This window comes from Equus quagga, chromosome 7 (genome assembly GCF_021613505.1).
Source record: "Equus quagga isolate Etosha38 chromosome 7, UCLA_HA_Equagga_1.0, whole genome shotgun sequence".
NCBI classification, from domain to species: Eukaryota; Metazoa; Chordata; class Mammalia; order Perissodactyla; family Equidae; genus Equus; species Equus quagga.
The window spans coordinates 3,341,527-3,356,540 of record NC_060273.1 but is presented as its reverse complement, the minus strand read 5'-3'; the positions used below and the strand labels follow the sequence as shown (position 1 = coordinate 3,356,540).

Here is a 15,014-nt window from a genome sequence, read left to right as displayed (position 1 = left end):
GTCTGTCACATTCCTTTCCCAAATTTGAAAAAGTAAAAGAGGTATTTGATTGAAGTGTCTTGAACAGAATGAATGAGATTTATTTTGACTTTAACCCCTTAGAGAGAAATACTCAGCTGCCTTTCCAATGCACAGAGGAAGTAGATGGGAGATTCAGTGCCTCCCTGCGTATAAGCCATTCGAGGCACCTGAGGGGGCGCCATCTTTCCAGGCTCCCTCCTGTGCTTACAGGTTCCCTTGCCGCTTCGGCCCCTGCCCGATGTGCACACCCCTGAGAGGGAAGTACCAGCTCTCAGGGCTACGTTCCAAGCGCACATTTGCACTCTGGAGAAATTCAGCTAACCCACGCCCCCCTCACCCAGTACTCTGGTTTGGAACCTCTCTAAGCCTTTTACACATTCTCCCGCAAGCACTGTAGTATTTTCTTTGTAGTTATTTCCATCCTTGCTTTGGTCCCTGTTCCTCAGCTGTTACTCCTTGAAGGTGGGGATGATTTCACTCACCACTTTGGTCTGAAGTGTGTGTGTGTGTGTGTGTCCTGCAGATATGTAACGGGACACATCTGGGCCTGTCCCCCAAGTGAAGGAGATGACTACATTTTCCATTGCCACCCTCCTGATCAAAAAATCCCGAAACCGAAGCGCCTGCAGGAGTGGTACAAAAAGATGCTGGATAAGGCATTTGCAGAGCGGATCATTCATGATTACAAGGTACCCGGTGCTGGAGGAGGGCATGTGGTAGCTTTCTGACCACTGATTCAGGTAGCTCCATGTGTCTTCCTCTCACGCTCACATCATACGTGTTAGAGTTATATTCACTTATGAGGATTAGAAAGCAAAAAATTAAAAGCAGAAAATAAAAATGTAGAAGCATCTTATCTGTAGTTTATCCAGATTTTTGTTGGTGGTCTGAAAGCAGTGCCGTCGTCGTGCCTGTTAAATCAGCTGACCTCGGCCGACTGTGCACCGTGGGAACATGCAGCGCTGAGGCCTCTCCGGCATTGTGGCCCCGGCGCCACCCTCACCTCACTGCTCTGCTTTGTTCACTTTCCAGGATATTTTCAAACAAGCAACTGAAGACAGGCTCACCAGTGCCAAGGAACTACCCTATTTTGAGGGTGACTTCTGGCCCAATGTATTGGAGGAGAGCATTAAGGAGCTGGAACAAGAAGAAGAGGAGAGGAAGAAGGAAGAGAGCACTGCGGCCAGTGAGACCACAGAGGTAAAGCCCCACCATCACCCTGTGACCAGCCCTCGCTGGAGAGCCTGGGGCCCCGGCTGTGTGCACTCAAGGCTGCGTCCCGGCAGGCTGGGGAGTGAACGTGTGCTGTTGGGTTCACAGGACATGGCCTTCTTTGTCTCTGGCAGTATTTTCATACATAACCTCATCTTGTCACTGTCCACTGCAGGTCAAGACTGGGACCTGGGGGCACAATCCACACTGGGTGCTGAGGGTTCAGAGATGTGGGCCCTGGAGACACCTTACCTAGTAGAAGGTGGACAAGAGGTGTTTGCCTTGGCATCTCTGGGCAGGGCTGAGACACAGAAAGCTGAGAGAGGAGGGCATCCTGCCACGGAGCCCAAAACAGACGGAGACGGGTGTGTCGAGGTCAGGAACCAATCAGCTGATTTAAAATTACTTTAGGAGGAGGCCCTTGGTTGCTAGGCCTTGTTCATCCTGTTGTTTCAAACGAACCCCACCCCTGCAGCTCTTCACATGACATCTGTGCGTTTGGGCACTCACCGTGTTTACTATGTCCCTGCTGTTCACATCCTAAGCAGTGTAGTTGAGAACTAAACAAAACTCATCCCTGCCCTCAAGGAGCATATGTTCTAGTAGGAGAGACAAGAAAAATGAATACATGTGTGGTATACTCTGAGATAGTGCTAGGAGCCATGAAGAAAAGGAAGCAGAGCGAAGAAGATGGATGCAGGGCCGTCTGAGAGGTCCTGTCTAGGGAGGTGGCATCTGAGCAGACTGACCTGGTGAAAGGGAACCTGAAAGATCCAGGAGAAGGACCTTCCAGCAGTGGGAGGAGAAATGTAAGAGTCCAAGCTGGGAGCAGGTGTGCTGGACTCAGGATGTCCAAGTAAGAGATGATGGTAGTTTATATTTGGTTAGTAGCTGTAGAGGCAGTGAAAAGTGTATAGTGTATTTTGAGAATAGCAACCCCAGAGCTCAGGGCAGATCCTTCTGTCGTGTGAAGAAAATCCTCAACCAAGGCGGCCTGCTCTTTCTGCGGCCTGAGCCGCTGAGTCAGTGTTGCTGTCCCCACAGGGGAGACGGGGAGGAATCTGGGAGAGCGTATTTGGGGGAAGAGGTCAAGAACCAGCTGCTGGTATATGAATGTTGAGATGCCTGTTTCTATGCAAGAGGAGCTGTGTAGGCCTGGGGCCCTCAGAGGAGTACCCGAGGGACTGTGTGCTCAGTGCCAGGGGACTGGAATGTTGAGTGTCTGCACCGCTGTGTGCCAGGCAGCGTGCACTTGAGAGTGCATCCTTTTGCAAGATAGCATCCTAGCCCTACCAGGACGGAGAAAGCATAGACAAGGATGTGACAAGTATTCGTGACACAGGTGGGTCCCAAGAAGAGTTTGAGGGCTGTCGCTTTCTGACTTCCATTTGCTGGGGTCTCTCTGGAGGCCTGGAGGATCCATTTTCCACACTCAGGAGCCGTGGGTGGTTTACAGCTTGAGAAGGTCCTCGAGGGGATTCGGGAGGACCTCGGGGAATCTTTGAAGGGGAGCTGGGTTTCAGTGTTCCCAGGGGAGCTGGTTTGTGAACCCCGAGGTCCCTCTGTGTCTGCCACTGCCAAACACCTTAGTGATGGGAGGTGACCTGAGTCAGAACTGCACGTCCAGGGCTTGTGGAGGGCGTGGGCAGATCGCGGCAGAGAGGCGACTGGACCCAAGCTGGAGTGCGGCCCCTACTCCTGTGGAGAGGAAGCAACTTGGTGAGGGGAACGCAGGCCCCAGCTGTGTGCCCATCTGAGGAGGAATGCCTGCCTCTGGGGCTTTCTGGAAGATAGAAACAGATGCGCGCTCAGGCCTAAGCCGACCTTTGCTGTACCGTGGACTTGCGTGTGATAGAGCAGGATGCTGAGTTGGAGGATAGAGGCTCTGTTCCGTGTATCCAATTCATAGAGGCAGCGGGCAGGTCCTCTCCTTCTCCAGGGACACCCCAGTACCTCACGGCTCAGTTATGGACAGACAGCACTTGGGATGGAATACTGCTTTTCCTTTAAAAACATCCTTCAGGGGCCAGCCCTGTGGCCGAGTGGTTAAGTTCGTACTTCACTTCCGTGGCCCAGGGTTTTGCAGGTTGAGATCCTGGGTGCTCGTCAAGCCATGCTGAGACAGCATCCCACATGCCACAACTAGAGGGACCCACAACTAAAAATACACAACTACGTACCAGGGGGCTTTGGGGAGAGAAAGGAAAAATTTTAAAAGTCTTTAAAAAAAAAAATTTCCTCAGTGGAAGGGAAGTGGAGAAATACTCGGAATAGTGTTCATTGGAGAAGAAACAGGCTGCACTAGTTATGTGAGTAATCTCAACTTTGTGAAGAAAAATCGCATAGACAAAAAGCAAATGTGCATAGTGCAATTCCACAAAGAAGAAACCAAATGCTTTATTATTTGAGTATATTTTCTAAATTTCGTGCAGTAAATTTATTTCTTTTATAAAATATAGACTATTTTTTAGAACAATTCAAAGCTTTATAGAACACTTGAGCAAATGGTACAGAGTTTGCTCCATCACATCTTGCATTAGTGTGCTAAATTCATTACAATCGATGAACCACCATTGGTACATTTTTATTAACCACAATCCAAAATTCAGAGTCCGTAGTCTTTACAGTGTCCTTTTCTCCTCTGGGCCCACGCTACATCCACTTGTCAGGGCTCCTCGGGCTCCTCCTGGCTATTTCTAAGACTTTCCCTAGTGGGGGGGGGGGTGCAGCCTGCCTTCCCCCGGAGTGAGCTCCTCTCTGCCCACAGAGTCTCTCTCGGTAAAAACGAAGTTGTTTGGACCCAACTGGGTGAATGTTTTCACCTTGAAGCCTAGTTGACTAAGAGCCTGAGTTCTTCCCGGAGTAGGAGTGTTTTAAGTGACAAGCGGGACCCTCTTAGGCCTAAGCCAGTTGAAGTGCTAATGTGGGGTTCAGGCCTGCGAGGGCCTGGGGGATGGGAACTGGGTGGGGAGATGTCCTCCCCATGCAGTGCCTTCCCTACTGGCACGTTTCCTGTGTCGGCCACTGAGCACACAGGATGTGGCACGGAGCTGCAAGTGTCCAGTAGAATAAGGGGGAACAATGAAAAATGGCTGCCACTCCCTTATTTGTTAGATTCCAAACTAGCATCTTGGGTATGTTCTTCCTTGAGAGATAACATGATAGATGGCTGGCTTGGCACTGGCAGCACTTGGCTTTAGGGTTCTGTGTCACCTCGGTTCCGGTTGGGTCCTGGCTGGTACAGGCCTTGCTTCTGTCTTCCTCACCTTTCCCTCAGCGGTTCCCTCTGAAGGTGGCAGTGTATTTACAGCCGGTGTGCAAGCAGGGCTCCGCCTGGCAGGCTTCTGCCTTAGGCTGGACTTCCTGGAGCCCCCATGGCCTGGGATTAGGACATCCTAGCTCAGTGCCAGGCGTGGGAGAGGAGGCTGGGCTTGTCTGACAACTTTGTGTGTTGTTGCAGGGCAGCCAGGGTGATAGCAAGAATGCCAAGAAGAAGAACAACAAGAAAACAAACAAGAATAAAAGCAGCATCAGCCGAGCCAACAAGAAGAAGCCCAGCATGCCCAACGTGTCCAACGACTTGTCCCAGAAGCTCTATGCCACCATGGAGAAGCACAAAGAGGTAGTGACACAGGGCAGACGGGGGCGGGTCCTCAGGTCCCCAGCGTTTATGCCCCCCCGGGGCCTCGAGGTGAAGGAAGAGGAGCTGCTGAGAAGCTGCAGCTGGCTAAGAGGAGGGAGAAGGTGTAGTGATGCTCTCTCGGGGGCTCCTCGGGTTGTGTGGGAGGACCAGCCTCTAGAAGGGAGTGCTAGCCAGTTGGGTAACACCACTCAGTGTGTCGCCAACTCAGTTCAACCCCAGGGAGCCAGGCACTCGACACACACCCGGGACAGCAGGTGTTGGCCTTGGCCACGGTCTCAATTCTGCAGGCTGGGGTAGCGCTGGGGCTGATGCCGCCAATCTTCCCCTGCAGGTCTTCTTTGTGATCCATCTCCACGCCGGGCCTGTCATCAACACGCTGCCCCCCATCGTCGACCCTGACCCCCTGCTCAGCTGCGACCTCATGGATGGGCGCGACGCCTTCCTCACCCTCGCCAGAGACAAGCACTGGGAGTTCTCCTCCTTGCGCCGGTCCAAGTGGTCCACGCTATGCATGCTGGTGGAGCTGCACACCCAGGGCCAAGACCGCTTCGTCTACACCTGCAATGAGTGCAAGCATCACGTGGAGACCCGCTGGCACTGCACCGTGTGCGAGGTAGGCTGGCACCTCCCACGTCCCTGCCTGTGGGAGTGTCTGTATGCTGACCCCCCGGGTCTAAGGTTACCTCGGCCACTCGCCAGCTGTCTCCAGTCTGTGTATTTGCATCTCAGGCTGAACTGTTAGGCGGTTGGCATTGTGGGGGGCGCAACCAAATGACAAAAGCTTACCTATCCTCTGGTCCTCAGGGAGCTGGTTATGAGACTGGTGGTGCGAGTTCACAGCTGGGAGAATCCAGCTTGACGTTGGCTGCGCTTCTGTGTGTGCCACCCCAGGCTCAGCACCGGACACCCAGGGTGGGAAGTCAGTCTCCCTTCATGGAGCCTGGTCCGGTCCTGACCAAACTGAGCATTCCAGTGGGGCCATCAACTTGTGTCCAGTATGCACTCGGCGCCTTGGCGGCCATGGGGGCTGGGCTTCCAGGGAGGCAGTGTTTGCACTGACTTTTCCAGGACAAGGAGGCGATCACAAGGCACTTCATTTTATTCTCTGTGTTTTCTCAACACTGGCTCTGTGCCGGGCACATGCACAGGCCTCAAGGTGCCAGGGGAGGAGCACAGAGGGAGCAAGGGGGGCCAGCAGCACTCTCAGTGCACCAGGATTGTGGCAGGTTTCCTCTTCTCGGGCCCTAAGTGCCAGCCTTGCTGACAGGTTAGGAAAGCTCTATGCCATTGTCAGGCTGGATTCCTTTGGTCCTGGTGGACCCTGTGGTTGCATCACACTAGCTGTCCTCTGCAGAGGCCTTGGCCCATGTGAAGGGTTGTGGGCTGTCCCTCGCACAGACAGGTACCTCGTATGGGGTGAGTCAGGCTGTTGTGGGCCTTCCGCCTCCCCACTGCAGATGGTCACAGACTCGACCCTCCTGCCCAGTCCTCGCACTGCCAGTTTCAGCATCTGGGACAGGCCCCATAGTCACCAGTCCCATGGGACCAGCTCTGTGATCTCTGGGGGCAGGGCAGGGCCTCCGTGACACAGTCGTCTTTATTCACTGCTTTCTCTAACCTCCTTTTGTTCTCTCTATAACTTCCTGCCTGTTGGGATTCTCCTCTCTTTTATGGAAAGGGTAATCAGTCATGGTCACAGGGCTCCATTCTCCAGATCTAGCACTTCATTGTCTTGGTCTCCAAGTGCAAGCAGCTTTTAGAAACCTGGGGGCAGGCTTTGGTCTCTGTGGTTTGAGCCAAGCGCCTTCTTCCTGGTGAAGGCCTCAGCCCCATCCGCCTCTGGGCCGCCCTGCAGAGCTCTGGAGGATGCGCCGGGGGCACCCCACAGCAGCTGGGTGGGAGAGTAGAGGGCCCATCTCCAGAAAGGCAGGTCTGTGGGCCTTCTGCACCCTTAGGTAGTGCTTGGGAAGAAATGGGCACAGCTTCAGCCATTCCTTCACTGTCATGCTTCCCAGGCCAGGTGGGGGAGTGGGACACAGCAAGTCTGAATGCCGTACCTGGAAGGCAGAGGAAGAAAGGAACGGGGGACCAGTGTCCACCAGCACACCCGAGAGCCTTGGGTGGAGACGGAGCCCCACTGTGTGCGTGCTTGAGTCTGCACCTGCACGCAGTGTGAGCAAGTCAAGAAGGGGTGGAGGGGCCCCCAGAAGATGGTGGGTGAGGGTGAACAGATGGATCTGGTGGTCTTTGGAGCCTTCTGAGCTGCAGAGAGTTCCCAAGAGTGAAGATTCCGGGGGCCGGATGTGTTTGATGTCTGTTAGCCTCTCCCAGGGCGCAGACTCAGCCCCGGGGGCAGCCGGGGTATCTAGTCATACTGGGCCATGTGCTGACACTGGCTTGTCCCCTCTCTTTGTCTATAGGACTATGACCTTTGCATCAACTGCTACAACACGAAGAGCCACACCCACAAGATGGTGAAGTGGGGACTGGGCCTGGACGATGAGGGCAGCAGCCAGGGCGAGCCGCAGTCTAAGAGCCCCCAGGAGTCACGGCGCCTGAGCATCCAGCGCTGCATCCAGTCCCTGGTGCACGCCTGCCAGTGCCGCAATGCCAACTGCTCGCTGCCATCCTGCCAGAAGATGAAGCGGGTCGTGCAGCACACCAAGGGCTGCAAGCGCAAGACCAACGGGGGCTGCCCGGTGTGCAAGCAGCTCATTGCCCTCTGCTGCTACCATGCCAAACACTGCCAAGAAAACAAATGCCCCGTGCCCTTCTGCCTCAACATCAAACACAAGCTCCGCCAGCAGCAGATCCAGCACCGCCTGCAGCAAGCCCAGCTCATGCGCCGGCGGATGGCCACCATGAACACCCGCAATGTGCCTCAGCAGAGTCTGCCTTCCCCTACCTCAGCACCGCCCGGGACCCCCACGCAACAGCCCAGCACGCCGCAGACGCCGCAGCCCCCTGCCCAGCCCCAGCCTTCGCCTGTGAGCATGTCACCAGCCAGCTTCCCCAGTGTGGCCCGGACTCAGCCCCCCACCACGGTGTCCACTGGGAAGCCCACCAACCAGGTACCGGCACCACCACCCCCTGCCCAGCCCCCACCTGCGGCGGTAGAAGCGGCCCGGCAGATTGAGCGCGAGGCCCAGCAGCAGCAGCACCTATACCGGGTGAACATCAACAACGGCATGCCCCCAGGACGCACAGGCATGGTGACCCCTGTGAGCCAGATGGCCCCCGTGGGCCTGAATGTGCCCCGACCCAACCAGGTTAGTGGGCCCGTCATGCCCAACCTGCCGCCAGGGCAGTGGCAGCAGGCGCCCATCCCCCAACAGCAGCCAATGCCAGGCATGCCCAGGCCCGTGATACCCATGCAGGCCCAGCCGGCTGTGGCTGGTCCACGGATGTCCAATGTGCCGCCACCTCGGAGCATCTCGCCCGGCGCCCTGCAGGACCTGCTGCGGACTCTGAAGTCACCCAGCTCCCCGCAGCAGCAGCAGCAGGTGCTTAACATCCTCAAGTCAAATCCTCAGCTGATGGCAGCTTTCATCAAGCAGCGCACGGCCAAGTACGTGGCCAGTCAGCCTGGTCTGCAGCCCCAGCCTGGCCTCCAGGCCCAGCCTGGCCTGCAGCCCCAGCCCGGCCTGCACCAGCAGCCTGGCCTGCAGAACCTGAACGCCATGCAAGCCAGCGGGCCACGGCCTGGCGTGCCTCCACAGCAGCAGGCAATGGGAGGCCTGAACCCCCAGGGCCAGGCCCTAAACATCATGAACCCGGGGCACAACCCCAGCATGGCAAGTATGAACCCACAGTACAGAGAGATGCTGCGGAGGCAGCTGCTACAGCAGCAGCAACAACAGCAGCAGCAGCAACAGCAGCAACAGCAGCAGGGTAGCGCTGGCATGGCCGGGGGCATAGCAGGGCACGGCCAATTCCAGCAGCCTCAAGGACCCGGAGGCTACCCCCCTGCCATGCAGCAGCAGCGGATGCAGCAGCACCTCCCCATCCAGGGCAGCTCCATGGGCCAGATGGCAGCTCAAATGGGACAGCTGGGCCAGATAGGGCAGCCTGGGCTGGGTGCAGACAGCACCCCCAACATCCAGCAGGCCCTGCAGCAGCGGATTCTGCAGCAGCAGCAGATGAAACAACAGATCGGGTCCCCGGGTCAGCCGAACCCCATGAGCCCCCAGCAGCACATGCTCTCAGGACAGCCACAGGCCTCGCACCTCCCTGGCCAGCAGATGGCCACGTCCCTTAGTAGCCAGGTGCGGTCTCCGGCCCCTGTCCAGTCTCCGCGGCCCCAGTCCCAGCCTCCACATTCCAGCCCGTCGCCGCGGATACAGCCCCAGCCTTCGCCACACCACGTCTCGCCCCAGACTGGTTCCCCCCACCCAGGACTCGCAGTCACCATGGCCAGCTCCATAGATCAGGGACACTTGGGGAACCCCGAACAGAGTGCAATGCTCCCACAGCTGAACACCCCCAACAGGAATGCGTTGTCCAGTGAGCTGTCCCTGGTCGGCGACACCACAGGAGACACCCTAGAAAAGTTTGTGGAGGGTTTGTAGCATTGTGAGAGCATCACCTTTTTTCCCTTTCATGTACTTGGACCTTTTGTACTGAAATCCAGGCATCTAGGCTCTTTTTATTCCTAGATGGAACTGCTACTTCCAAGCCATGGAAGGGTAGATTGCTGTTTAAAGAAACAATACAAAGAATATATTTTTTTGTTAAAAACCAGTTGATTTAAATATCTGGTCTCTCTCTCTCTTTTTGTTTTTTTTTTTGTTTTTGTTTTTGTTTTTTTGTTTTGGGGGGAGGGGGGTTTTGTTTGGGTTCCTTTTGTCGTCATTGCTGGTGACTCATGCCTTTTTTTAATGGGAAAAACAAGTTCATTATATTCATATTTTTTATTTGTATTTTCAAGACTTTAAACATTTATGTTTAAAAGTGAGAAGAAAAATAATATTCAGAAACTGATTCCTGAAATAATGCAAGCTTATAATGTATCCCGATAACCCTGACGTTGCGGGAAGATTTTTTCTATAGTGAACTCTGTGGGCGTTCTCCAAGTATTACCCCTGGACGATAGGAATTGGCTCCTGCGTGCACACACGTACACACCCACACACACATCTATCTATACATACTGGCTTAAGCCAAACTCTTGTCTTGCAGATGTAGAAATTGTTGCTTTGTTTCTCTGATAAAACTGGTTTTAGACAAAAAATAGGGATGATCACTCTCTTAGACCATGCTAATGTTAATAGAGAAGAAGCATTCTTTTCTTTCTTCTATGTGAAACTTGAAATGAGGAAAAGCAATTCTAGTGTAAATCATGCAAGCGCTATAATTACTATAAATAAGAAAATTCAAGAAGATTCAATCACTGTATAGAATGGTAAAGTACCAACTCATTTCTTATATCATATTGTTAAATAAACTGTGTGCAACAGACAAAAAGGGTGGTCCTTCTTGAATTCATGTACATGGTATTAACACTTAGTGTTCGGGGTTTTTTTGTTATGAAAATGCTGTTTTCAACATTGTATTTGGACTATGCATGTGTTTTTTCCCCATTGTATATAAAGTACCGCTTAAAATTGATATAAATTACTGAAGTTTTTAACATGTATTCTGTTCTTTAAGATCCCTGTAAGAATGTTGAAGGTTTTTATTTATTTATATATATTTTTGGAGTCTGTTCTTTGTAAGACATGATTCTGGTTGTTTGCTCGTAGAGGAGAGGCGGGGGCCGTGGTCCTGGTGGCCATGGGTGGGGTCAGCTGAGGCATGGAAGACCGCCAAGCAGTCAGCTCAGTGATGGCTACACACATTCGATGCTCACTGGGGAGCTTCACCCACAGAGTTAGGGACACAGATGGGTCTGAAACAGCTCTTTGCCTCCTGCCCACCTCCCCCATCTTAGCCGACCCTGTTCCCACATGCAAGTCCCAGGACTGATGCACAGGGCGCTCCAGGGACTGCAGTTGGATCCTGCCCCCCCAAAATCATGGATTCAGTACGGGAGGATGCTGCCACGCAGCGTGTCCTGCCGTGGCCGCTGACACTGGTCTGGGCAGTTGGAGCTCGGGCCCTTCGTCTCCACCCTCTAGAAAACAGAAGTGCTGCCCTGGAGGCTGCTGAGCGGAGGCACCTGGAGCTCTGGCCTCCAGCCCTCCTGTGGTGGAAAGAGGCGTCCAGCTTCGAGGGACACTTGCACTGGACCACGTGGTCCCACCCCTCTGTCTGGGTCCAGTTTGAGGGGCCCTTACTAAGCGGGTGGCACCTGAGTTCCTGAATACTGTGCAAATCCCATCTGAAGGGAGGACCCCCACTGGGAGAGCCAGAGTTAGTCCTCTCCACTGCATGCCCCCAACCAGACGGCAGCCCAGGTCAGGGGTGTGGTGTTCAATTTACAAATCATGGCCCAAGCAACTTCCGTTATTTTCAAAATACTTGATTTTGGAATCTAAATTTGAGGAAACTTTCTAAGATGCTAGTTTTAACACAGAGCTTCGAGTCTTGAGTTTTAATGTAGATTAAGCCAGGTAAGAAGGAGACCACTGTCTGGCACCACCAACCCCTTTGTCCACCCAATCCAGAAAGGGAAAGCAAGGCCACAGCCCTCCAGTGTCCATCTGGCCATCCTTGCTCAGTCTGCTCGCTTCTCGCATCCTTGACACTCTTCTGAAACAATTCCACCAAATAGGAAGGCCCTAAGCCCGTGTTCAGACAAGAAGGGGTGAGCCGTCTGGGCCCTAGAGGAGCAACTCCCGGCCAACCCACGGGATGTGCAGCCCTTTAACGTGGTCAGTGGAGGCATCCTTTTCAGGTCGTCCTGGAATCCAAAACTTTCGTACCGACACATCCTCCTGGAGTCCACGTCCCATGCAATCTAGATGCCAAAGGATGCAGCCAAGGGTGTGGTCCGTGAATGCTAACCCTGTGCTTGGTGTAAGGAAATTCTGTAAGAGAGCTGGAAAGCCCCAATGCTATGTCTCATGCTGTAAACTTAAGAGGAGAAGAAAAAAGTCCTATATTTGTGATCAAAAAGAGGAAACTTGAAATGTGCTGGTGTTTATAATAAAAGCTGGTAAAATTGCCTGGTTCAAAGATGGTTCCAGTTGGCTAATGACCCTTAGAAATAGCTTAGCAGCCAATCACAAGATTGAAGGGACCCAGTTGTTCGTCTAGTGCATGTGTTTATGTTTTTGGGAATTTAGCACGTTAAAAACAGGAATAGAATGCAACCTGTGGATAAGACAAGGTGGAGAGACTTCTGCTTCTAAGATCTCTGGTGGGAGACAGGTAACTTTCTTCTTCTGATTGCTATAAGATGGAAGTGAGGATTTCATTTGAGCCAAAACGTGCTTTTAGCACTGCATGGGCAAGTAAGCTACTCCGAAAAAGGAAAGTGACCTGTCATGAGGAGTTGAGTGTAGGTTGGTAACCATTGTGCCACCAGGAAGTGCTTCAACCAAGGACAGTGCCAGGAAGTAAACTCTACGGTCATGCCACCTTAGCAGGTAGATGCACAAGAGCAGGTAGGAATGGGGACAAGGTCCACCTGGGATCGTAAAGCCATATCGCCCCTTCCCAGGATGTCCCGTGTTCATTCCACTGCATTGCTGGAGTGTAATATGGTGCAAAGTCAAGAGTAAGGAAGCAGGTCAGTTACAAGATACTAAATTTAAGTGAACGTGGCTCCCAGGCTAACAGAGACAAGCCTGGGGAGCTTTGATGAGTAGGTGAGAGGGCAGACGATGCTTCCCACGTGCTCGCACCTTTCTGTAGAGGATTTCCTAGGACCGATGGACTGATAGCACTGTGAAATTACTTCACTAAACTGAAAAACACCAAGGGCGCTGACAGCTTAGAAGACCTTGATGAAGGAAGCGGCGCAGATGCTGAGGGGGATTAGGAAGAGACTGTGGAGTGAGAGTTCAGGTCCCAGGAAGCAGGGGCTTGAGGCATCTGTGAGGTCGAGGGATCAAGAAGTGGTACCAAGCTTGTGGCAGTAACTGGGCACCAGGGCCTCAGCCTCAGCCTGAGCAAGCTCCCTAGACTCTGCTTTCCTGTCTGAATAGAAAATAATTCTTCTTGGTAACAAGTGCCATTTAAATGAAGTATTAACTCCTTTGCCCTGGCCACAAGGTAGGAGGCGGTGACTTGCCTGAGTTCAGCAGCAGCAGCAGGGAGCAGATGTGGGCCACCCAGCCCTGAGCCACGCTCTACACCTCAAGCTCCCCTCCCAGGGAAGGACATCTGGACACAGGTTTGGGGCCCACAGGAGAGGGAGGGTGGTTTCATGAGCTGCTGCACAGGCAGTGGCAGGGGTCTACTGATGGAGGGAGAGTCGGGAGAAGCTCGCGTCATGGCCGTGCTCCCAAAGCCAGGAGATGCAGAGAAAGGGGCAGGAAGTGAGATAGGCCGGGGGCCACGCGGGAGGCATTCAGAGTTAACAGGTGTTCAGCAGCCAGAACTGGTGTCACCAGTGAAAGCTAGACCACTGCAGGCAGGAGCACAGAGGACTGAGTATCACAGGAGGCCGATTCTCATTGTTCCCAACCCTCTAGAGACACTCGAGTTTCCTGGGTGGGGAGAAGGGGTCCTCGTGTGGGGAGAGGGCAGCAAGTGTCAGAAATGGCCGGAAAGATGTGAGTGAGCACCAAGCCAAGGCCCCTTTCCCTCCAGAACAGGCAACTTCAGGAATCCTTCCCCCCTCAACACATCCCTGCTGCTTCTAGTTGACAAAATAAGTAGGCTTTCTTGAAGCACCGAGTGTGTTCACTCAGCAAATGTTTGTTGAGTGGATCCTAGGCACTGAGATCCAGCCCTCGGAGAACTCAATTGATAGAGACAAACTACTCCTGGAGAAAGGTGCTAGATGGTGCTAGGGCTCCAAGCCAGGGCGCTGAACCCAGTTGTTTCTGGAAATGAGGAAGATGTCTCTTCAGGTCCTTGCACAGTGCTCCGCAGTTTAGGAAGCATACATGCTTCTTGACACTGTGTATTCCTCAGGACAGCATTTCTCCAGCTCTGATATGCACGTGGACTATCTGGGGTCTTGCTAAAATCCTGATTCAGTGGGTCTGGGGAGCCAGGCAGGGGACTGAGTTTCCAAGTTTCTAACAAGCTCCCAGGTGAGGCTGCTGCTGCTGGCCCTCATACACTTTGAGTCGCGAGGTTATCAGGGACCAAGAACAAACTATCTTGACTTTGAAACTGCTTTAGTCTTAATGTTCCCCAGCCACATGGGTGTAGGGAAAAGGGGTTTGGTCAAGTGGCTCTTTGGCCTCACAGAATTCGTTCTGAGCTGGAAGCTTCTGTCACCTTTTGTCCTCATGGGCCTCCTGCCTTCCTCAAATCCCTGAATAAGAATGTGGCAGGACCACTGGCAGCGTGAGGTCCTCTGGATGGGACAGGAGTCAAGCAAGACCCAAGCTGCAAACAGCCACTGTGGGCTTAAAACCCTGAGTTACCTGGAAAGAACGTCCCCACTGTTTTGTTTGCCCCCAAGGGACAAAGAGGTGCATCCTGACTGTGAAGTACATTTGTAAAAAATGCAGATTGTGAGGAAAATAAAAAAGGGAGTCATGTCGTGCTTGTTTTTCCCAAGAAGTAGGATGGGCGCCTCGCTCCCCAGCCGGCCTCTCAGACCACAGAAAACACACTCTTGCACATTCTTTGGCACCCTATGGAGTAAGTGTCGGCTCAGTCCCCTCCTTCCTGTTTCCTGAACTGCAGGCTCCGCGCCCATCACTCAGAGGGGAACTGGTGATGCTGATGGACCACGGCCCCCTCTGCCCTGTGCCTGGGGGGCGTTGCCACCTTCAGGGGAAATACCCAATGGTCTGCATTTCCACCCTGCCCTCCGATATCCCATTGGACCAGAGGATCCTGACGAAAGGGAACCTCTTTACACCTGAGGAGCCGCAGTCAGTCTTGGGCAGGGGAACTCTGTGAAAGCCACCCACCTGCTGGGGTCTGAGCCCAGGTGCTGCTCAGGATACCACCTGGGCAGGGGCGCTGTCTGGAGTAGAGGTCCATGGCGCCCAAAGGGCCAGTCCTTGAGGGAGGCAGGACCTCACCGGCATGGAGCAGGCCTTTGAGGGATGGGGCCCTGCAGCCACCA

General features: G+C 53.5%; 1 protein-coding gene across 1 annotated transcript in view; it reads left to right on the top strand.

The window, feature by feature from the left end:
- Window positions 1–10,505, top strand: part of CREBBP (CREB binding protein) — a 130,926-nt gene extending 120,421 nt beyond the window's left edge. Inside the window, exons 27-31 of the mRNA XM_046668628.1 lie at window positions 545–710; window positions 1,054–1,221; window positions 4,694–4,855; window positions 5,208–5,489; window positions 7,297–10,505. Of these exons, the coding sequence (XP_046524584.1) occupies window positions 545–710; window positions 1,054–1,221; window positions 4,694–4,855; window positions 5,208–5,489; window positions 7,297–9,444 (2,926 nt within the window). The 3' untranslated portion in view covers window positions 9,445–10,505. The remainder of the gene's footprint in view (window positions 1–544; window positions 711–1,053; window positions 1,222–4,693; window positions 4,856–5,207; window positions 5,490–7,296) is intronic.
- Window positions 10,506–15,014: the final 4,509 nt, after the last annotated feature.